The sequence below is a fragment of the Dufourea novaeangliae genome, unplaced genomic scaffold, assembly GCF_001272555.1.
Source record: "Dufourea novaeangliae isolate 0120121106 unplaced genomic scaffold, ASM127255v1 scaffold364, whole genome shotgun sequence".
Lineage (NCBI taxonomy): Eukaryota > Metazoa > Arthropoda > Insecta > Hymenoptera > Halictidae > Dufourea > Dufourea novaeangliae.
The window spans coordinates 39,114-64,177 of NW_015374242.1; the positions used below are offsets into that span (position 1 = coordinate 39,114).

The 25,064-nt window shown below is 39.0% G+C and overlaps 1 protein-coding gene across 1 annotated transcript in view; it reads right to left on the reverse strand.

Annotated features, from left to right (window-relative positions):
- Nucleotides 1–25,064, reverse strand: part of LOC107192492 (phenoloxidase 2-like) — a 45,698-nt gene that overhangs the window by 11,029 nt on the left and 9,605 nt on the right. Inside the window, exons 2-5 of the mRNA XM_015581767.1 lie at nt 17,069–17,271; nt 15,703–15,705; nt 8,045–8,462; nt 5,581–5,709 (exon numbers count right to left, since the gene is read on the reverse strand). Coding sequence (XP_015437253.1) covers nt 5,581–5,709; nt 8,045–8,462; nt 15,703–15,705; nt 17,069–17,271 — 753 coding nt within the window. The remainder of the gene's footprint in view (nt 1–5,580; nt 5,710–8,044; nt 8,463–15,702; nt 15,706–17,068; nt 17,272–25,064) is intronic.

The following is a 25,064-nucleotide window of genomic DNA, read 5'->3' on the forward strand; positions in this document are numbered from 1 at the left end:
AGTATTCAATGCATATTTTCATTAGTCGATGGTCTCTGTGTCAGTCGGTAAAGTAGGTATATCAAATAGTGTCTCTAATTAGGTGTAAAAAAATGCCGGCAGGTGTGTGAGTGCCGCTCCTAATGAACTACGTTTTCTACGCACGTGGTCAGAGCTCCAGAAACCGTTGTTGCGAGCAGACTGTATAACAAATCTTTCTGTGTATCTGTTGGTCAGAAACTGTGTTTCGTCTCTCAGCTGTATACTCTCAACAAATAAATATCGTTTCGTTTTGTGCAATAACAACAATAATATATTGAATCTTGCAGTCAGATATAACTCAGATATCGTACTATTGGCGAAACAGCAGACATTTTTCATTTTTAACTGTATTTTTATTCATATGTAATAATGTATGCGGACGCGCTCTCATGAGGACCATCCGAGGCTCGTCAAGGAATGCGTTGTTTCTTGCGGCTCATCTTTAACTCTTCCGTGACCAAATTATTGCTTTTAGGAGTTTATTGTTTACCTACCGATCTTGCATCTGAGCCGAAAGATACTGCGCTTTTCTCGACGGGAGATTGTATAACACTGTTTCACTTGTTTAAATGGCCAGTGTCGACATTAGGTCGTTAACGCTCGGTGTCAACATCCCGAATAAACGTGCTACCGAAAGTTACTCGAAGTTATATTCGACGCCTTCGAATGAAAGATACAGTTGAAAATGAAAAACGGCACCTGTCGCTTCGCCAATAGCACGATATTTCAATTCTAAAAATTGTAGGATGTCGAGCGGGGAGAGAAAGAATCTGGTACGTTTAACAGTAAGATAGTTTAATGTTTCACGTCGACGCATCGAGACTGACTGACTCGTCATCATATCCGTTCCTTATATAAAAGCCTTTCTCACACACACTCACACACACGCACACACACTCATGACCTCTGTGTTCGGCGGATCGTCATCGGAGATCGCCGCCGATAACACAGGGGCGGCTTCCGCCTTTGATGTCGCGGACTGCGTCGCAGCGACGGCTCGTCGCCCAACCCGCGATAATTAACAATAAGAAGCGGGCGTTCGTCGGCACGGCAAAGCCAAGTGCCGATTCTCACACCACGGTCCCTGTTCACACAAGGAAGCCTCGTGCCGATGCCTACAAAATGAATTTACTTTAAAGATGAATGAAACTTACCCCTAGTGTTTATAACCGGAAAGTTCCACACTATTTCATGACTGAGGTCCCAGATACCCGCCTACCAATGACCGTTATTTAAAACTTATTTGAGACAACTGCATGTTGTATTCTTTCAATTGGAGAAAGGAATTTAACAACATAGTTGCTGAAAGCGTTCCATTTTGTGCGAAACTTCAGATGGAGCGAACGTGCTTAAGTATTTCTGAATAAAATATTGTATTTCTTTTATCTGCTGTTTTATTCATCGTACGTTCAAGTGCAGTAATTATTAAGAACATGGTCCTCAGCACCGATTTCAATGACCTTGAAATATGTTGTCAAGGTTATCATTCTGAACAACATTTCCCTACAAAGCAAAAATATATGTATAGACAAAATTCAATGCACTAGTAGAAGCAGTTTTTTACGAATATCTTGGAAACTAAGAGATACCGCCTATTATATGTATAGGGAAAAGTTGTTTAGAACGATGGCCTTGACAACACATTTCAAAGACAATGAAACCGGTACTAAGGATCATGTTGTCAAGAATTACCTTTTCAAGGTATGTAATTATAAAATACACCATATACAGAGTGCAGCCGAATAACATGTACAAGCGGGTACGCGGTGTTTCCTCGTGAAAAAATAAGAAAATAATATAGACGAAAATTTTTTCATCCGAGATTTAGTTTTCGAGAAAATTGAGTGTGGGATCGAGACCTCCATATCCAACAAAAGCAGCAAAAACATCAATGGAAAGTAGGAAGGCTCTATGAAGAAGTGCGTAGAGTCTCGGCTTTCGTTGCCGGGGGTCATGGATTTGAATCCCGCTTGGGCCCTTATTTTTTCCAAAGCTCCTACAATTATGTATTCTTTTATTGTTTTAATTGTATTTAAGAACCATTTATTATAGTTTCATTCTTAAATTATGCGTCAGTTTTGATTCATTGCTATGTGAATACCCGGGTACTCCGGTTATGAAACAAGCGTATTGTCAACTTTGAAGTCGACTTTTAATATAGTAACAAAAATATTTTTCAACTGTAAATACATAGATTGATTAGAAATTGGTTGAATAACGAGAACCTGAAGGGATTTGAAGACATTTTACCGAGATCGTAACAAATTTTTGAGCTCGAGGTCCTTAGTGAGCAACCGGGTAACCAGTTATGAACACTAGGATTAAACATCATTTTTCCAGAGATCTGTTGAGTTCCGATTAATGGTTCCTTTCAGACTTTTTGTTCTCACGATGAGTAAAATATAATGCAATTACAAAAAAAGTTTACCTTCACATTCAAGGTCAGGGTCAATTATGCGGTAACGTTCTTACCTTGAACTTCACCAAACCGAAAGTAGTAGGTATAGAATCCGGCTATGGTAGCCACGACATATAATTTCTTGACACCCTGTATAGGTGATTTGTTTCATAGGTTCTGAGATTGATATTTTGTAATATTCTCATTCAATAACCATTGCATTTTATGTCGACATTTATGTTTCTAAACGGGTTTTGTTGTTCATAAAAGCAGAACTTATGTCGTTGTATTCTATTTCCTTTCGATTCTGACTGATGATTTTAACTGATTTGTTAATGTTCAGAAAAAGTCACGCATGAATAAATCTAGTTTGTAATAAGCACATGGAATTTTTTCTGGACCAAAGACGAATTTGAATATGGTATAAAGTTATTTCTGTACATTTCTGCATAGCGCAATTAAAACAATATAAATCTGTTCATGACTGCATAGTATGCCGTTTTTTACATCTATAAAAATTATATAAAAACTTTTGTAAAAATCACATCTCATAAGAAGTATAATAAAAATATCATTCTCATTACGTTTGAGAGCATCCACGAATTAAATATTACTATTGACTAGAAGTTCCTATTAAAATCATAATAGATATATTATATACATATAATTGTATAGAGGAAATTATTGAATATTTTCTATTACTCTTGCAATTATTATAATGATATAACGCGGTTACAAATAGTCCTTAAACGTCACTAAAGATCATACAAAAAATATTTTCCATCTTCTTTTCGGCGCCACTCCGAAATAACATTCTGTTTAATGTTTCATCTTTCAGAACGCTTCACTTGTTTCTTAACGTTGTTGTACAACCTTTAGTGACTTTGAAGGAGTCACAGTTGTAGGACGTTGAATTCATCTTTAAAGTGACTATCAGGCAACGACAAACAATAAAGTATTACATTTGTTACGCTGCTTTTTAATAGCGTAACGCGACCGCTCCAAATTCGAGCATGGAGCGTATTGCGAATAGAACCGGACCGCCCTCTGTCCCGCAAAACATCTCTCACACACGCACTCGCAGGCACACGAGCGTTCCTAAAGGAATCCCGAGAACTTGCGAACCTTTGAATAGCGGCTAACCGCGTCTTTGACCGCGCCGAGCAACTGCGCGCAATTACAGGGCCGTAACGAGCGTAAGGCAACACTCGACTCCGGAACCGTTTTCCCCCACCCTCACCAGGAGCCGCCATTGGGTTATTGGACATCGGCCGATTATTTGGATTATTGGGATGAGGGTCTCCCGCCCTACGAGAGGACCACACTGCCAACCAACGGTGAAGGAGCCGACCTCGTGAGGCGGCCAGTCGACTGCGGAGTAGGCGAACATTGGCACCAACGGAGTCGGATCATATTGGCAGTGACTGGCGCCTCCTTCTGCACAGGACTTCCACCGGAGGTGCCTGGGGGAGAAACCTATCATTGGGGAGTACAGGCGCATCAAGGGGACTGAGCGCTGTACCCCAACCCGACTTCAGGGGAGTCGGGATTATTGGCGGAGAAACCCTCGGGGCCCGAGGAGTCCCGGAAACGCGGAGCACCTGAAGTCAGGCGAATACTCCAGGGCTGATTCGCGGCGGGGGCACGGGGAAAGGGGGATACCGCCCAGCGTTACGGCCGATTGACGGAATCCGCGGCTCGTCATTAGGTTACGAACGAACGTCATAGTAAGACTGTGTCTAGCTTTCAAGTAGTCGTTTTTCGTTACGTTGTACGAGTGCGAGCGAGGGTGTCCCGGAGACATAGGACGAACATCTGTACGCGGTAAGCTATCTCCTCCATTTCGGGTCAATCTGTAGATGGTTGCGATAAAATAAAATCAAGTTAACGTCGGTCAACTTCTCACCTTCTGTGAGAAGTTGCAAGTTCGCTGGCGCGATCGCGAGTAGCGAGAGGGCGGATTTCCTCGGGGTTCAGTTGTTAAATAGTTTGTATTGCGACGAGTACCGAATTTCCGGACAAAACTGTTATCGAATTTATTATCGTAGGCAACCGTAAGTGTTGCCCTCAAGGGTAGACGCGTGGCTTTAATAAACGTCTTAATTAACGCGATTCGATCTCAATTCATTCGCGAACCGCTTCCTGCCGTGAGGAGACTCTCTGCATCCTACTTGCGAACCTCGACCCTGCGTGCTAGCCGGCAATCGCCACTCTCTCGTAATCTCCACTCTGCGAAAATTTCAGAAGTATCGGAATTCCTACCCGATACCAGCACTCGGGGAGTGCCAGGCGTTGAACTACTGGAGGCGCGAATAGTTGTGGAGACCGAGAGGGGGACTTTGTTCGCGGCGGACCACGGCCACACGGCTGTCCGGGGCCCGAAAACTAATTTCCGCGTAATACATTTGAAAAACCATGTTGACCTTTGTATCCCATTAATCCCTCCAAACAAAATGAAACTAATGTTACTATATGCAGGCCCCAACAAAACTATGCAACTTTTGTAGAAAATAGTTCCATAAATTTTTAATTACAACAGAATCGTTTCAGGTTATAAAGTTAGATGAAACTTCTTTAAACTCGACATGAGTTTTGATAATGTAATTATGAAGGCTTTTATCACTTTTTTTACTATTGACGCATATAGACGTCTTAAAATTTCGTTCGAAATATATTTCCGGCGCTTCTAATTGTAAGCGTTCAACCGATATGGCTCATCAACAAATGTTGGTACTGTGGTTTCAATAACGCCTGTTACAAAGCGCTTATTATTTGTAATTTGTATATAAGTTGTATAATTTGCGTGCTGTTGCGACTACTGTCACTGTGCAATTTGAAAAATTTTCATACATGTGCCGACTGCTGCAAAATAGTTTATGTTGGAATCTACTGCAGCGAAAGGGTTAATAAACGCTTCAATGCACAGTAGTTTGGTGTTAGTCAGGAGATGATTGTATCGTTCGAATTATAAAGTAGTCCATTGCATGCAGTAATGTTTCCTAAACCCGGGACTTTCGCGAAATCGATTGATCTTATTACTCAAGATATTGGAGTACTAACATTCTTTACAGTGATCATATTTGAAATTAGTGTACCGTTATAATAATAAATACACATATAATTTGTAGTTTCCAATCACAGTAAAATATACGTGTACAAACCTGTTGTACAGTATACTCTGGTAGAGAATTTTTATATTCTTGAAAAACATCATCGACGAAAGCATGCCATCTATAGAATATTGGATCCCTCATAGCAGTAGCAGTATCGCCCATAATACCAAATCTCTCCTGCGTAACAAAAAATAAAATTTAACAATTAAAAATTAATAGGATACAAATAAAACGGAGCCAGTAGATACCTTTTTATTAAAACATAAGTATCTATTTTTCATTTTAAAATCACTCGAAGACATGCAATGAAAACCAATGAAGTTGTTCATAAATTCATAGCCTATTCCTACCTAAGAATTCGTACGTACGTTTTAATACGGAAAGTGTAAGATAGAATTTTGGTTGGATTATCTATCCGTTTATTATAGAGAGAACAAGACAATAGAAACAGTACAAGTCGAGACAGAACATATACTCGCTGCCATGATATACAAATAATCGTGATCCGTAATCGTAGCCGAAATCCGTAATCGTAATCCGTAGTCGAAATCGTAATCGTAATCGTAATCGTAATCGTAATCGTAATCGTAATCGTGATCGTAATCGTAATCGTGATCGTCGTATCGTGGATTTCGTATGACTCTTCTTGCGCGCCGCGGACACGTCCTTTTTATCCACGCATCGGTCAACGTTCTTCCTTTGTTTTCCACGTTCGAGTCAACGGACTTCGACGCCCGCTATTCGCTTTAGCGGACGCTGACGTTTCGTTGCTCGTCGCGGTATATCAACACGTTTCGATAACCATAATACCGCCGACGCTCACGTACACACACACACACACGCATTCGTACACGCTGTCGGGCATAGGAGAGTTTGCGAATCCCGATCAGCTGTTTTGGGTTCAACGTACTCGCAAACTCTTCTATTAACGCCTGCTTCCTACAAAAGCGAATAAATAAATCAAGAACAAGAGGCACCTAATTGAAAAAGTACATAATAATGTAATAAAGGATGTTAATGAAAACGTGGGACAAATTCACAGTGCGGATTTTACAGGCCAAATTAATTGAGACGGAATTCATGAATGACAAAATTGCGTTCCAGACTTCGTTTCTGAGGTATAAATTGTTAAAAATACAGACGAAATACGCGTAAATGCATCTAACATGGCGGGTTAGATCTACTCGGAGATGCGGTTTGCAATTGTTTTACGAGTTGGTTTGATCCATTCGATTCTACTCATTTCATTCATGAATTGAATTAGGCCATCGACTGATCCTATGTATCAGCTGCGAATCGACTGTTCAAGTAGTATAACACCAGATTCACAATAGTGGTCAAACTCACGGTCAGATCACGATCAATCTGAATTTGTTTTTCTCATACTTTTCTCATTACGTTACGTGTAAGCGATGAAGATCGCTACCTGATTTGACGTAATCTGAACGTACCGTGCCCGCTAGTGTGAATTTGGCTTAACCCATAGCGCCCGACGTATTTCACATACTAGAAATATATAGCTGGTAATTATCATTAACAATGTATAATTCTAAAACTGTGTATAAACTGTCAAATATGTTAATATTTATTTAAATGTAATTATAATTCCGAATTTTAACTTATAAAATAAAGATTTGTTTGCTTCAACTTAGTTCTCGCTAATGAAACTTCAACAACAGTTTCACAAATTCACTTGAAAAATGCAAATTGAGATATACATGTCGCATTACGAAATCTTATAAACCTTATACGTAAAAATCTCTTTCTAAAGTTTTGAGTGAAATCCTTTAAAAATGTTGTTTATCCTTTCAAAGGATTGAGTGAAATGATTTATACAATCATGCGACATGCGGCATCAATAATAATTGCATATTACAGTAAATCATTGATGAGTGTTCGAACGTTCCTTGGCACTGAATATTCAGACGTCATCCCCACCACTTGGGGTCCACTGTGGAACCAGTCAAGCGCCCAGTGGTGGGGATGACGTCTGATTGTGAGCACTCAATGCCAAGGAGCTTTCGAGCAATCATTGATGATTTACTGTCCTGGTTACGTCACTACGTTCGTGATTTCGAGTGTTCGCGCACTTTCTTGTCAAAAGGTTAAATGAAACAGGCTGAATTGGAACTTATAACACAAATACATGACTAATAACATAAGCACTGAATGTACTCAAAATTATTTCTCCACGAAAGACAATGTACAGAAAATAAAATTTATTTTATGAATGACACATTCCAAGACTTCAGCTATAAAAAACTGTGATTGCAAAATATTTAAATACAAAATGCTGAATTGATTCATCAAGAATCAAGAAAAACCACACGAATTTTCTGGGCTACATAATACCACAATATTTATAGAAACCAGGTCTGACATATTAATTAAGTACGCGCCATTTAAAAATATTTTATCAATCGATTTAAATGTATTCATTACAGTAATATGAATTAATTACTCGGTATTCAAATAATCCTTATAATATACAAAGTTATTGCAATATACGTACCAAATAACGGTGATCCGGATCATGGCAATAAGACAAAGCAATATGACCAAAATTGTGAAGACCTCCATAGATGTTTTGATTAGGGGAGAGGATACTAGCTTCCATTATATTTCCCAATATATCAATGCCATTTCTTTCGGTCAATTGTATTCTTTCACCTTTTGCGTTGATGACCGATCCGTTATGAATAGCTTCGTATATACGATCGCGCCATCTTTCTAAATCCTGTATATCGAAATTTAATTGATCCGCTGGTCGGTTGATATCCTGAAGAATGGCACCACTAGGCCGTGCGGGCCATGTGCGTCCAGCAACAATAGAATCCAACTTTGGAAAATAAGCTTCAGGGATTGGCTCACGCCAATTAATAAAACGTTTCACACGTCCAAGCCGATTGCTCAAACGTTCACAATTATACCTGAAAGTATAACAACTGAGTTTTATTTAATATCCGTCAGTAATCTTGTTGAAAGAATTTTAAAATCAAAATATTTGATTTCTATTACTTAAGATACACTTTCAACACACGTATCTGTAAACAGGATTTTTGTCAACAGGCGGGAAGGAATTCTCAGACTCATACAATATGATAAAATAGAACGAAAGTTATTATTTTTTAGTTATTAGCTGTTCGCGAAATTCTAATCCGCGGGGGAGATCTCGCTTGTATCACTGTTTCACACAATAATATGTACAAGTGCTTTGGAAAAATATGAACTATGGCTCTGAATGTGTGCGGCACAAATTGTTTTGATATTAGACTTTATTCACAGTATCCCAAAATTCGTGGTTAAATGACACCAGGGAGATAATATGACTCAAAATAAGACAAACATCAAGAATAACGAAATCGCGTTGTGGTTTCGTTTTCAAGATAATGAAGTTTGAAAATTTGCTGACTACGCAAGCAATTGAATAGAACATGGCTAACGCAGCTGTTCAGTACATTCCGTTTTTACTTGCCACCATGACGAATACATGCGTTTCAGACTAATTTTCGAATTCCATTTTCTCGAACACAAAGACCCTAACCCAATTCCGTTATTCTCAATTGTCGTCTTATTTTGAGACGTATTACCACCTTGACCACATTTGTGTCACGAATTTTGGCCCACCTTGTATGTACCTACGCATCTTTACTGTTACTCCAAATTCTATATCAAACATATTTTCTTAATCGCCGCTTTTAGTTTCATTTTCTTCTAATATTACATCGAGGATCCATTAAGATACTTTTTACTGTTGTAAAGAAATTTTCATATAGTGTGAAGCGTGTGTCTCATTATTCGGATATCTCATGTGTACCCGGTACCCGGGTAATTTTTGTTTACCCGGGTAAAAGTAATAGCCCTATTCTAAAGTACTTATAAAACTTCACCTCATCTTCACCTAAATCGGAAAACATAGTATTAAATACTCCTTTAAGTAATCAAAAAGATTTCTAAAATCAGGTAATTACTGATTGTTAAGATTATTTTACTACTCGTGTAATGCAGGTACAAAATTAACGCAAACGGGACGCAAACAAGAAACAAAGTTGCAGCCGAAAACCGCGTCACGTGTGAAATGCTTCATATAAACGAATGTATTGCCAGAACGCGGCGTTAAATCGGCACGACTGCAAAATAACAGTACACGTGACCGGTCCATTGCATGATCTTGAAGAAATGCACGTCTCAGCAAAGACGCGGCTCATATTTCTTACAATGGGATGCCGGCTGGAAACAGCGTTTAGTTTCTACATATTATTAACGCTTCCTACACATATTTGTAACAATTCTTTCCACGTTGATATAGGGAAGGGTATCTCGTTCCCTCGATTATCTCCTGTAGTCAAATCAACGCAGCAATCCTCGCCAACGTTTATGCCAATATCAATCTCCTTGAAATGGTTACTTGCCAATTAATATCTTCGACCCGGTATACGTGAATTCTGTGGCTCTTTTTCGTACGGCAATGGTACCGATGCCGACGACGACGGCGATAACATCGATAATAACGGTAGTTTCGATGCCAGTACTGGCGCCGATGATATATAAATATAAACCATTATTAACGAAAAAATATTTATATCACGTTAGATCCATAGAAATTACCATTGTCACCGATACACTGTTTCCTTTTCACCTGCATAGTGTGTTTTTACGTGAATTGCGTTATTACGGTACGACAACGTAGTAGCAGCACATACATAGACTGATATTACACATTGTTCACCAAATGCTATATTTATCCCCTTTCACATACAACACCAGCCGTTGTTGCAGCTGCGTGCTAGGTTAGCAAAAATTGAAATCATAATACTATGAAAAGGAAAAGGAAGGAAGGATGGAATAATAAACGAGACAACAATTTAGTTCTGATAACATGTTGACCCATTGATTTTTATAAAATTTTGAATTTTAAATACATTTCCCATGACGCACGCACCATTATGCGATATACACCTATATGTGTTTGAGGTGCTCATTGTGCGTAAACATGAAATCGTAGATTCCTCCGCATTGCAATCATTGTCCATAGTACCCTCAATATTTTCAACTTCAATGCGTTAATCCACTCCCAACAGTTCAGACACCCATTGTTTGTTTTCGTCCCCCGTAACTATGACGGTCGTTACACCGTTGCCAGTTAACGAGGCTTGCAGAAGCGTGTAAACTAACCCATATGGCGTGTATTTGTTAGGAACAAAATAAAGTATTAAATCGCCAGTTCGGTCGAGTATGCAATGTATTGAAGAACAACACGAATCAGGACTTTAAAACGACTTTAGAGCCAAGTACGTTACATACACATCACACCATGAAATCCCATGATATTTTCTATCCAACCAAGTACACTGTCGCGTTTCACTGATATTCAGTTCCTTCCACGAGCATGGAAGCTGTGGCTAAGTCGACAAATCTGTAAAAGGATCGCTGCCCCTTTTACTATGAAATCATTTTTGAAGTTTTTAAAGCTCCGTACGATAACAATAGCGGTGGTCATCGTAACGACAAGAAAACATATGTTTAGTCCACGACTCGAACCGAACGTGAGCGATTATACTGTAGCACACATGGCCCAGCCATCACATTATCTTGAAGCACATATCTTGGCAAAAGACCCAGCTCATATTTCCCACAATGAAATGTAAGGTGTTGGTGGTGATGGCGGCTGGCGAGGTAGATCGTGCAGCAGGTCGCGTGTCGGAAATCTGTCTGCTATCTCAAGTTACTCTAGCGGTCATATCACACTGCATGCAGTTTGATGAGCGCCAAAGACTGGTTCAACAGAGACATGGAGAGTACCCCTTACGTCCCTGTGCTTCCTCGCCAACAATTCATGGAACAATTTTATGGGACCAATTGGTACAGTGTTTGTAGCGCCACCACAGTTAAAAAGCGGAAGTGGTGAACTAAACTGCAATATGGCGTACCACGTATCAGGCAGTGTATACGACGCCACGATGCCATTCGTGTATCCACGTGTTGGCTTATGTGCAGTTTGTATAGTGCGAAGAAAGTGAAAAACTTATTGATTATTGTATACAAATTTCCAAGTAAGTAACTGTTTTATGTTAATATGGTTTAACAATATTAGATTATTAATATTAGATAAAACAGTGATCCAATATGCATTGAATTCAATGATTGACTTTCCTGCAGAGCAGTACGGGTCATTCCACGCGGAATCGAACATTTGTTGGAATAATATTTCAGATTTGTTTGAAACTCGGGTATGTGTAGTCTTTAGTGATAGATAAACGTATCGTAAAGGGTTTTCAATTGTTAATTTTAGAACTGTTTGAAATGTAGTGTTAACCTTTTTTGACTGAATCGTAACTGTTTGATTAATAAACTGACCACGTATTTCATTTATAGTTATTTCAGATTGAATAGGACAAAATTTTGTGTTGTAATACCCACAATGAGCGACATCAAACATCAGTCTACGTGTGTTGTTTCTCAGTGTCCGTCTAAATCTAAAGATCCTTCGCATCATTTTCCTCAAAAGGAAGATATAGCACAAAAATGGGTTGCTGCAGTCAAAAATAAAAAATTCCTTTCTTTGAGCCATAAAGAACTGGTCACGCAAGTAGTTTGTTGGAGACACTTTGCAGAACATTATTATAAATGTTCATCCCAGCGCAGAAATTTTTCTTTTTTTTTAATCATGAATAAATTTATTTACTACCACATATACATTGTATACAATTATTTCTTTCACCTTTTATGAATTTCCTTATACAATAAGTTTTTTCATTTCTCATGATTTCTCATATTGTCTGATATCATTGAGAAAATATTAAAAAAACAAACATTTTTCATATTTACTCTATGAATTTAGACAATATGAGAAATCGTGAGAAAATTTTGGCCAGACTAACTTTTTAAGTATTCAATTTTTATATGAAACACCCGCCATATTGCAGTTTAGTTCACCACTTCCGCTTTTTAACTGTGGTTACGTTACAAACACTGTTCGATTCGTAACACGGGAGTGCCGTCCCCCTGTTCTCAGCGCAGAGTGCTGATTGATGGGCTCGCATCGACCTCCGTCGATCAGCACCTAGGGGGGATCGATGCGCACGCATTCTCGTTAGATAGAGGGGCATTAGCTCCGCGTTCCTGCTTCCATGGCGTAGATCGCGAGCACCGTGGATCCTCGCGGTGGTGGGGATTGCCGCTGCTCGCCCGTCGTATGTATACAGGGTGTTCGACAACTAGTGGGAAAAAATTTAAGGGGTGATTCTTTGAGGCAAAATAAGACGAAAATCAAGAATAACGAAATTGCGAAAAATGCTTCGTTTGTTAGTTATAAGCGTTTAAAAATTGACCGAAATCGTGGCAATCCGCGCGCACGGAGTGTCAGCGGACCACGGTCAGGAAAGGGCGTACAGTCACTTTAAAGACTCAACGACGTGCAGGAAAAATAGGTAGAACAGCTGTTTTTCTTACACTGTCTACATTTACAGTGGTGGGGAGAGCGCGGTTGATTGGAGCTCGTTTACTGTAATATTCCTAAAATTCTGGCTCTCTACAGCCCCGAAGGCTGCAATAAACGAGCGCCTACCGTATGACGTGTTACGTTTTCCACAATCTCAACCGGTCCCGCGGCCGTTACATGTCAAGAACAAAGTGCTCCCTCCCGGCCCCTCACCTACGGTCGCGTCCCCGCGAAACGCACCTCTCTTTTTCGTCCTCCAATCCATTCCTCTCCTATATTTTCCCGGCTTGCTCTACACACTCCGATGCTTTAGGGCGGGAGTAGGAGCAAGGACCCGAAAAGTTGCGTCAAACCGGGATACATGGTTCGGTACGTAACACTACGCAGTATTTCGTAACAATTTTTATCTTAAAAAATTGCTCCCTCGGAATCTAAAATTGCTCCCATCGCAACTATTACATTTAATGATATTCGGAAATAAAAAAGCAAAAATGTGTTATCTGCAAAACAGATAGTAAACATAGTCATTTTACAAAAATATTATTGTGCCAAAAAATTGCTCCTGATCTGTATTATAATATTCAATGGTCAGATATCTTTATAACAACTTATTAACAAGGAGCAATTGAAATTATGTTGTGTATACATGTTACGTAGGCTATGACGTCATACATCACGGTGTGTTGGTTCCCCTGCTTCTGCTAGGGGCAAAAGTGACATAGCGGACGGGTGCCCTTAACACTTAGTAAATTGATTTCAAGTACTGAAATAAATGTTAAACTGAATGTTAATTTGGAAAAAATTTCAGTAACTCCCGAGACCAATTGGCAGGAGATCCTTCCCCTATGTCACTTTCCAAAAATTTTGTCCGGAAGGTACCCGTAAGGATGTGGTCCACTTTGGAGCCTAAAAATACAAGCTGATTTAACCAATTTTTTCGAACATGAAGAGGTAAATCGGAAATCTATTCAAAGACATACTTTGTACATATCTTCAGGTACACGAAAGAACTTAGTTGTAGAACGAAATGGCGATGCTGGGGTTAATCCACTTTAGTTGGTTTTGAGTAAGCACTTAATGGCGTGCAGGAGAACTTAGACCTAGTGCAAAAAGTGAAAAACTTTTCTTTCCTACGTGGCACTTACTAAATAAATACGTAGAGATTTTGCAGTATGTTAAAAACTTTTGTTGCTAAGAACACTTTTATACAAAATATTTTGGACAAAGTGATACTTTTTTTCAATTATCCATCGTTAGCACACAAAATCATATTTCTGAAAATATCGGTGTATTTCTTTAGTTTATATCATGTAGAAAATACAAATGGTACGCTTTTTGTACTATCTCAAGCCGTTTTCAAGTTATTCTGCATGCCGTTGGGTGCTCGCACAAAACAGCCAACATGAATTAGCCCCAGTCTCCATTTTGTTCGAAAAAAATTCTTTCACATACCTGAACATATGTACATTAAATGTCTGTGGCGGCACTACCTTCCTTCCTAGATTCGCCATCAGAGGTCTACCTAGTTGACACCTTTCCCGCAACTACCTGAAGCCTTCCTCGTTCGTATATATACGTCCTTAACCGACCATCGTATATCCCCGCGTCTAAGGCAGGGTCTGCTAGATAGCCTTACTGACGAGTCCACTAGCAGGCCCAGGACGAAACACTCCCTCTCCCTCTCCTTTCCATTTCACAATTTTTCAGTCAACAGTTCGCCGCCAAATGTCTTTTAATACTGTTCTGAGTTACATGATGATCACAAAAAAAATTACTAAAAATAAATTGTATTTTTAGGCCCCAAAGTAGGCTAATCCCTTAAGACCGCTCCAAATACGAACTTGGAACGTAATCGCAATAAGATCGCACCGCTCTCTGCCCCGCAGAACACCGCTTACCACACGCAATCGCAGGCACACGAGCGCTTCTAGAGGAATCCCGAGAAATTGCGACAATTTGAATAGCGACTAAGCGCGCCTTTGTCCACGCCGAGCATCTGCACACCATTACAGGGCCATGACGAACGTTAGGCGACACTCTACTCTGGAATCGTGTTCCCTCACCCAGACCAGGAGTCGGATAATCCGATAATCGGATAATCCGATGATTGGGACAAGGGTCTCCGGCTTATGAAGGGATCACACCGCCAAACAATGGTGGAGGAACCTACTGCGCGAGGCAGCCCGGTTGACTGCGGAGTAGGCGAACATCAGTACCAACGGAGTAGGATCATGTTAGCAATGACTCCCAACGAAGGTAGCCGCGGGAGAGACCCGGATTAGGGGCTAAGACGTGTCCAGGAATGAATACTGTACTCTGGCCCGACTCCAGGGGAGCCGGAAATATTGGCGGGGAAATCCTCAGGCCCCGAGGACTCCCTGGAAACGCGACGTTCCTGAAGATCGGCAGATACTCCTGGAGAGATTCGCGGGAGGGGGGGGGGGTGCACACGGGGAAGGAAAGGATGGAAAGGGGGAAAGGGGGAGACCGTCAAACGTTTTACGGCCGATTGCAGAAATTTTCGGCAAATCATTCGGTTGCGAGCGTTATGAGCGAACAAAGTAATTGGAGCGTTTGTGTGTTTATTTTTCGTAAATTGCGAGTACGACGCGAATTAGCGCACGACGTCTAGGCGAAAATCGTAGCAGTAAGCCATTCAATTTCATCTCGGGTGATTCTGTGAATTGATTGCGGAATAGTCGTATTTAGAACATCGGACAGCCTCCCACCTTCTGTGACAGGTTGCGAATTCGCAGGTGCGACCACGAATAGCGGACGAGCGTATTTCCTCGGGGTTCCTCAAGCCATACGTTACCGCGTATACCATCTAGTTGAGACGCCGTAACCGAATCACTTTGTTAATTAGTTGTATTGCGACGAGAGCCGAATCTCGGAAGAAATTTGTTATCGAATTGTTATCATTTGGCACCTATTGTAGCGCTACCCCCAAGGTAGGTGCATGGCATTAATAAAAGTCGGGATTAACGCAGAACGACCACCGTTTATTTGCGAATCGTCTCCTGCCGTGAGGAGAATCTCCGCATCCTACTTGTTTTGTACCCGCAATACTCAAGTCGGAGTGAGTCGGTGCGTGTACTCTTATATCTTCTAAGAAGATATTGTTTGCGGTGGAATCTCTGTGGAGACCCAGGATACAAATTATACTATATATGATTACAAGACTCGGCTTGTTTCTGATCTTTATTGTTTGGTGTTCGGAACTGAACTGTTGTAGAATGATCGACTTGTCTTAGAGATCATTCGCCAGTAGGTTCGAAATCGACGCTCTCTCTCTCTCTCTCTCTCTCTCTCTCTCTCTCTCTCTCTCTCTCTCTCTTCTCACTCACTTGTCCTCACCAACCGCTAATAGGACGCGGTTTTTTGATCGTCTTTCGTGGGCACCTTGGCCTATTGTACCTTGCCGAATTATTGGTCAGCTGTCGCATTAAAACATCGCACTCGCACATACAACACATACACACCGCTAACTCGGACACAGCCTTACGGTTGTTTACCTGTGAGGCTTGACACATCGCACAGTCAAGCCAATGCGTCCCAATCACGGTCAAAGTTTGTATTTTATATCCGTCTCGAAGGAACACTACTTGTGAACCCCGACCGTTTGGTTTACTAGGCGGCAACCGTCACTCTCTCGTAGCCTCCACTTTGAGAAAATCTCGGAGGGTATCGGAAGTTTTACCCAATTTCGGCACTCAGGGAGTGTCCGACGTCCAACTTGCGGAGGCGCGTGTAGTCGCGAGGGTCGAGAGAGGCGCTATGTATGCAATGGACCACGGCCACATGGCTGACCAGGGCCCGAAAATAAAATCCAGCGTAACAGACAGTATACATTTGCACGTCATCTGCAACTGTCTAGAAATTGCCCGTTTATAACGGTTTGCTGACCACATTGACGGACCAAGACCCAACGATCGTTCCTATTGTTGCTTGTACATGTTAGATCGCACCAGCTTTCGTTTTTTTCCCGTTGTAGAAGATGCGGAGAATACTAAAGTATTCTTAGAGAGTGACATTTACGTTTGGACTAAACACTTAAAGGGTTGTACTTCACGATGTATCACACAAAAGACATACCTAGCCAAGATTTGTTGATGCATGTAGTAGAACAGTTCTCCACGACGATCTTTGTTCACAATTTTAATATCTCCTTCAAATGGGTACACCAAATGCCAATGCCAATGATGAAGATTAATCCCAATATCTTCTCGCCAGTAAGCAACACGATGTTCTTCGTCAAGGTCTGAGGCAGTGTAATCTCTAGGAATATCGATTGGAATCTGCATGCAATGAAAAAATTTAACGTTAAAAACGTTGCCTACTTCGTATCAATGTACTATGTAGTTGAGTACTGCTTTCCAAGTTTATAATTTGTCATAACTACAAAAGGATGGGTGCATACACAAAACAGAAATTACTAATCATTACAAATAACTTTTTCAGTAAAATAATTATTCAGTAATATTCAATTACTCAATAATATTAGACGCCACGGGGGATTATTAACATTAAAATAATATGGGAAATTTATTCTGATTGTGAGTGAGATCATGGAAGAACGTATAATCTCCCGAAAAAGAGAAAAGTCCTAATACTCGTTCCACATATATAACGAATATTGTTTCGATTCACATTAGTAATAAATACACAAAATTACAACTGTTAAGACAAAATGGATTAACGGGGTTGTTTACCAATTTTTATCATACGTCAAATTGATTCATCCATATAGAGTTCTATTGATGGCAATCACAAAAGTAGAAATATAAGAATGGATTAATGAAAACATATCCGTGAGAAATTAAATTTTGTCTACATAATCGCATAATTGATAACTTCTGCTTTAGATCCACCATTCCAGGCGCCACGTCTAACATCAGCTCATTTTAAAACTTTTTTTCGTTTTTGTAACCTCTAATAAGCGTTTCTGATAGATCTTCATGAGCTGAATACGAATCTGCTAACCGTCTCTTTCCAGCACGTCAAGTTTTTGAAAAAATCAATTTAAAAGAAAATTGCAACTGTGCAACTTTGGGACTGTGTTGTGCTTTTACAGTAATAGTTATTTAGTTTCTTTTGACACGAAACAATTCTCTGGACTCTTCTGAATAAAATGATATAAATTATTATTATATTATAGACATCTAATAATCTCCGTGCGCGCCTAGCGTTTCCGTTACGCTGAGCGGAAAGCAAGGCGACCGCCGTCATTGAGTACCACTGTCGCCGCCGCGTATTTTGCTGAACCATTTCCTTTCCCTATTTAAAACAAAACAAATTTTGTAACTTTCCTTGACACTTTCCTGGGCATAAAGGTCTGCTGTATCGCGTCCTATAGTTAGATTTTCTCCTAGACCTTTAGTTTTTTAAATAAATGAAAGAATATCAGCAAAAAGTGGTGCATTTTCGGTGTGCTTCTCACTTTGAACATTATTTAAACATATTTAGATGTCTATAATCCAGGGATGGAAAAAGTAGCATTTGTGTGAAAGCGCTCCCATACCGAGACAATAAGCGTTCCCACTGTACGACCGACGGTCCGCTTACAGGCCTACAACCGTTCCCACTTTTGTGACCAACTGTTATGTAGTAGAGTAACGAAAGCGCAAATCCCGATACCATTCCCATTCTATTTATAGACAAGGGTCGCGCTTAGCGCCAAGCTTCCGACTCCGAGTGTGTCGAACGTAGGAAATTTTTCCTTTCTTTCAATTTAGCAAATTTGGCCTATTTGAATAATACTTGTTGAAGTTGAAATATCATTTTTATGACATGGAAAATTATAAATAAATTCTTGTTTACAAATTTCTGAAAAACAATTCAATTAAATTTTGTTTACTGTTTGCCTACTGAAATAATTAAAAATTATACTAAATGTGTGACTGAAGCCTGCTGAGCACGTTTTTGGACACGTTTTGATAAAATCTGTAAATACAAAAAATGAAAACAAAGAAGACAGACAAGGATTCGACAAATACAAAAATGTACTTGGAGAAATTTTTTCAATGATAGTTTATCCATGTAAAAGATTTCCTCCTAAGGAAGTAGCAGCATCTGTACCTAATGGATATATAATTGGACATAGTCCAAGAGGCTGAATGACCACTGAAACTTTTAATAACTTTATTAAAAATGGTTTTCATAAACACTTGTTAATGATAGTATTAAATTTCCAGTTCTCTTATTGTTTGATGGACACAAATCTCACATAAGCTTAAAGTTGCATGATTTCTGCGTGGCTAATCGTATCTTGTTGTATAATGCAACCCTGTGATGTAGAAATCTTCAGACCACTCAAAAAGTGTTGGCAGAAACAAGTTGCTGAACATGCTCAAGTATCAAATAAGTCAATAACTAAAGCAAATTTTGCATCAATCTTCAATGCTGCTTATATTCAAGCTTGTGATCCAGAAGTTATTAAAAAATCTTTTGAGTGCTGTGGTCTATATCCATTTAATCCAGATAAAATAGATTATTCTAAGTGCTAATCAAATAGACGCAAATTAATGAATCAAAATGTTTCCTTGGAAGTAGTCAATGAAAATATAACTCTCAAGGATGTTAATTTACAGAAAGTTCAATCAAGTATACCCCAAAATATTTTAGATCAATTTGAAACAGCTTATGAAGTAAATGGACTTCCAGAAACAGAAATTCTTTTATTTAATATGTGGAAAAAATTCAAACATGCTTCATCAAAGAAAATAGTTGATAAGAATTCAAAAGATACGTGTAATAATTTTAGGGTAAATAAGAATCAATCACAAAATATCAGCCAAGAGGACCATTCTGATAAACATTCCTTGAATAATGAAATGCCAATCCCTCATGCCACTCAAAATGTATTGGTGATAGAGAATAATGTTATTGATCATGTAAAAGATTTATTGAGTGATGAAAATACAACAGAAATGCTTATCAGAAAAACCTCTTTGAATAATATTAGATCTCCAAATTTATTGATGAAGGATAATGAACTTATGGTTGATTCTGTATTAGAATGTTCAGCTGTAAACTCTGAGGAATTTGTTAATGCTGTTATATTGGGTATAAATGCTTTACTCCGTTTTGACTTTTATTTTCAGCTTACTTTTTTACCTTTTGTTTGTTTTGTTTTCATTTTTGTTTAAGATCTTACTAAACAAGAATATAATTTATTGAACAACAATAATATTTCACTATCTAAAAATCAAGAATGCAAACATGTTGATTCTTCTTTACAAAAAGACTCAATAAGTAAAATCATGCAAGAGAATTCACAAGAAACTGTTAATCTAGACAAAGTTTGGGAACAGGAATTACTCTTTCCTCGATTAGAAACTCCAAAACAACAAAAAACGAAGAATATAGAACCTAAAATTGATGCAATTACTTCTGAAGAATGGAAAAGGCAGCAAGAAGAAAAACTGAATGTCATTATTTTCAATATGTACATTATTTTCAAGAAAAATAAATGTAGTTGCAATTTCAACAGTTGTTTTGTTGTTATAGATAAATACATTTAAGTGTTAATTTCAAACGTCCATGAATTCAACAATTCGGTCATTCACTGGTTGATTTACCCTACGTTAGTAAACGTCCTTTCATAGCTTTCGTCTATCAGTATTGTACCTTATTTTTTAATATTCCAAAAAAGATGTAAGTTGTTTTTAACTATAAATAATAATTTTGTTAAATATTAACTAATAATCAAGAAATAATTAATAATAATAATAATTTAATAAGAAATAAGTTGTTTAACTTTGTTTAACTTTATTTAACTTTGTTTAATTTTAATTTTGTTTCGTTTAAAATATATATGTAGAGCGGCGACCGCACGGGACGGTGCGGCGAGGGCGCACGAGATCGCCCGACAGGAACCGAGTGGGCCCGAGCGCGTTATGCGTAACAGGGACGAGGTTCGGGATAGTTGCGTAAATGGCGTAGAAAAGAATAGCATTGTGCGTTTTAATGTTTATCAGTTACTTTTGTATTTTTTAATTGGCTGCCATTTTAATTGAATTTAATATATACATTTTAAATAGACAAAACCGTTTATTTCACGATCCTACAATTGGGGGCTCGTCCGGGATCGGAATAAATAAACGAACTATTGTGAAAGTGGTTAAACGCGGAAGAATCTACCAGATTATTTACGGTATTAGTTCAGAAGCCAAGTTGTTCTGAAAGTTGAATTGTGTTCATGTGGTAGGTTGGCCACATATCGGCAAAGCTTAAAGTTGACCAGTTGCGCGGAAGACAAAGAAGTGGATAAGAAGGTAGAGTGAAAGTTGAAACAGCAAAGTTGAATAAAGATGGCTAACAAAGGTACAAAGAATACGATGCAAGACGCGATGGATAAAATAAGTAGCTTAGAGGAGTTCGAAGAAGAGACGAATCGAACGATTATAAATGTTGAACCGAATGACGAACAAAGATTGACCGAAGATGAAGTTAATAAAATGAACGTAGATCAATTAAAAACGATGCTGAAGAAATTAAAGCTACGGACTACAGGTAAAAAACTAGAATTGAAGAACCGATTAAAAACGTATGTGCGAACCGAACATAAAAAGTGGACCGAGGGAGATGAAGATACAGAAGATGAAGACACAGAAGATGAAGAAGACGAAGACGAAACAGAAAACGAGGAGGCGACTCGAAAAAACGTTCAGATGAGTCAATTCACAATAAAAGATGTGGAAGAGAGTTTGTCGTTCTTTTCTGGCGACGATCAGGTGCCAATTCGAAAATGGGTAAACGACTTTGAAGAGATGAGTGAACTTCTCAGATGGAATGATTTACAGAAGTTTATTTATGGTAAGAGTTATTAATGTTACGTGGTTCAGCAAGACAGTTTCTTGCATCCGAAAGAGGCGTTGTCTCATGGGAAATACTAAAGAAGAGATTGAAGTGTAGGAGATTTGATAGGACAGGCGGTCTGTGGAGATGTTTCTCCCAGTCGCTTGGGTTTTTGGTAAGGAGCTCCGCCGAGGAGCAACCCAGGCGTCTGGGGTAGGGGTCGTCTACCGTCAGCCCCACTGACGAGTCTTGGTAGACGATTCCCGAGACGAAACGCTGTATTTTTGATCCGCATACAGAAGCAAGAATTCAAGAGTGAAATTAGTAGTGCAATGGTGCATTCTCAATTACATAAACGTAAGAGACGACTGAATGAAAGCGGACGACAGTATGTGTATGCCATGCTTGAAATAGCAGCAACCGGCAAAGTTGAGGAAAAAGCGATAATAGAATACATCATCGACGGCATTGTCGACGATGAATGCAATAAAAGTGTTGTGTATCAATCGCGATCGATACAGGAATTGAAACGAAATTTAGATGTTTATGATCAGATGAAGGAAATAATAGGACAAAAACGAAGCAGTAAGAAGAGAGAAGATATGCGGGATAAGAAGATGCCTACGGTGGGTAAAATAATTCGGAAAATGCACTGTTACTCTTGTGGCTCGCAAGAACATGAGGTCAAGAGTTGTCCTGTGAGAGATAAAGGGCCAAAATGCTTTAAGTGTAACGAATTCGGTCACATAGCGTCGAATTGTAAGAAGCCAACTGACAAGAAAACTGCCACTGTTGGTTGTATTACAACAACGAAATCGTTGAACGAGGTTCAGATTGGATAACTAAAGTGTGAAGCCCTGATAGATTCAGGCAGTGATATTAGTATAATACGTAAAAACAAGTTTGATGAAACGGGAGTTCACGAATTAAAAGCGAGTGTGATGTGTTTTACGGGTGCGGGGAATGCGACGGTTCCAGTACTGGGAGAATTCGAAAAGAAGATTAATGTTAGTGGTGACGAATACGACGTTAAAATATACGTAGTGACGGAAAACGCAATACCATACGATTTAATTCTAGGATTAAACTTTCTACAAAAGGTAGAAGTTTGTATGAGTGGAGGTAAAATAGTGAGCGTACAGAGATAACTGAAGATGTTAGTGAAAGCGCAATTGCGGATGTAATAAAAATCGACAGCGATGAGCATAAGATTGTTCATAGAATGAATCGAGAGTGTAATGAGAACTGTAAGGTGAGTGATGAGTTAAGCCATATTGATTACATTGAGGAAAACGAACAAAATATTAAAAAACCGTTTAAAGACTGTTTAGAGAAAATAATTAGAGAATATAAACCCGCGGAAAATGTCAAAACAGAAATCGAGACGACAATTAGATTAACCGGTAATACGCCAGTTAACCTACGACCGCGACGATTAGCACCTAAAGAAAAAGAAATATTAAATAAGCAGATAACGGAATGGTTAGACAAAGACGTTATTCAGCCGAGTATGAGCGAGTGGGCTAGTCCTGTGGTTATCGTACCTAAAAAAGACGGAAGTTATAGGGTGTGCATTGACTATCTGTGTGTCAATAAAAAAATTGTAAGGGACCATTTCCCGATGCCCTTAGTGGAGGACCGAATAAACGAATTGAAAAACGCTCGAGTATTTTCCGTAATTGATATGCAAAATGGGTTTTTATATGTTCCTGTAGCAGAAAGTAGTAAAAAGTATACGTCATTCGTTACCCCAGAAGGCCAGTTTGAATTTAATAAAACGCCGTTTGGGCTGTGCGTTAGCCCTACTAGTTTCCTAGATTTATCGCGGAAGTATTTAAAGAATTGATTCAGCGTAAAATAGTTTTCTCGTATGTTAACGATCTGATTATACCTGGCATAGATGACGAAGACGCGTTCGGTAGACTTAAGCAAACACTAAAAGTAGCGAGCGAACACGGTTTGACTATTAATTGGAAAAAGTGTCAATTTTTGAAATCGCGCATTGAATTTTTGGGTCACGAGATAGAAAACGAACAGGTATATCCGGGTGAAAATAAAATAAAAGCAGTACGATGTCTTCGAGGCCCAAGTGTTCAAAAGAAGTATAAAGTTATCTCGGACTGACCGGGTATTTCAGGAAATTTGTAAAGGATTATGCTCGTATTGCGCAACCCTTGTCGAACTTAATTAAACGAGATGTAAAATTTGTATGGAACAACGAACAGGAGCATGCGTTCACTGCATTCAAAAATTTATTGTTAACAAAACCTATTCTACGAATTTATGACCCAACAGCAATTAGTGAATTACACACAGACGCAAGCAAGGAGGGTTATGGTGCGATCTTACTAGAAAAACGAAGCGACGAAAAAATGTTCCACCCGGTATATTACTACAGTAGAAAAACCACTGAACCTGAAAAGCGATACCATTCGCACGAATTAGAAGTTTTAGCTGTAATAAATGCGGTAAAAAAAACTGCGAGTTTATTTCTTTGGGATTAAATTTAAATTAGTTACCGATTGCGATGCGTTTTGAAAGACCCTTACGAAGAAAGATTAAGATCATTAATACTTGAGGAATACGAGTACGAAGTCGAACACAGACCGGGTAGTAAACTTAAACATCTCGATGCCCTTAGCCGTTTATCGATTTTAGTAATCGATAATACTTTGATCGCGACTATAAAAGCCAGGCAGCAGAGTGACGAGAAACTGCGAATTATCCGTCAGATATTAAAGAAGGAAACGTATGAAGACTATATTATCGAAGATGGCATCTTGAAGAAACGCCAAAAGGGCAAAAATGTTGTAGTTGTTCCAAAATGTTTACAGTTAGGCATAATAAAAAGAGCACACGACAATGGTCACTTTAGTTTGAAGAAAATGAAAAAGAGCATAGAGAACGACTATTACATACCAAAATTAGAAGAAAAGGTGCAGAAATTTATTGAATGTTGTTTACCATGTATCATAATTGAAAGAAAGTGTGGAAAAAAGGAAGGCCATCTAATACCCATTCCTAAAGGAGATATACCATTAAATACGTATCATATAAGTACATTCTGGTAATCATCGATGGTTTTTCAAAGTTTACCTGGTTGTACCCTACCAAGACAACCAGCACAAAGGAAGTGATTGATAAATTGATAATGCAACAGAAAACATTCGAGAATTCGGTACGTATTATTTGTGTCAGAGGCACCGCTTTTACTTCAAAAGAATTTCAGGACTATTGCGCGAAGGAGAAGATTGACTGCATATTTACTACCACTGGAGTACCTCGTGGTAAT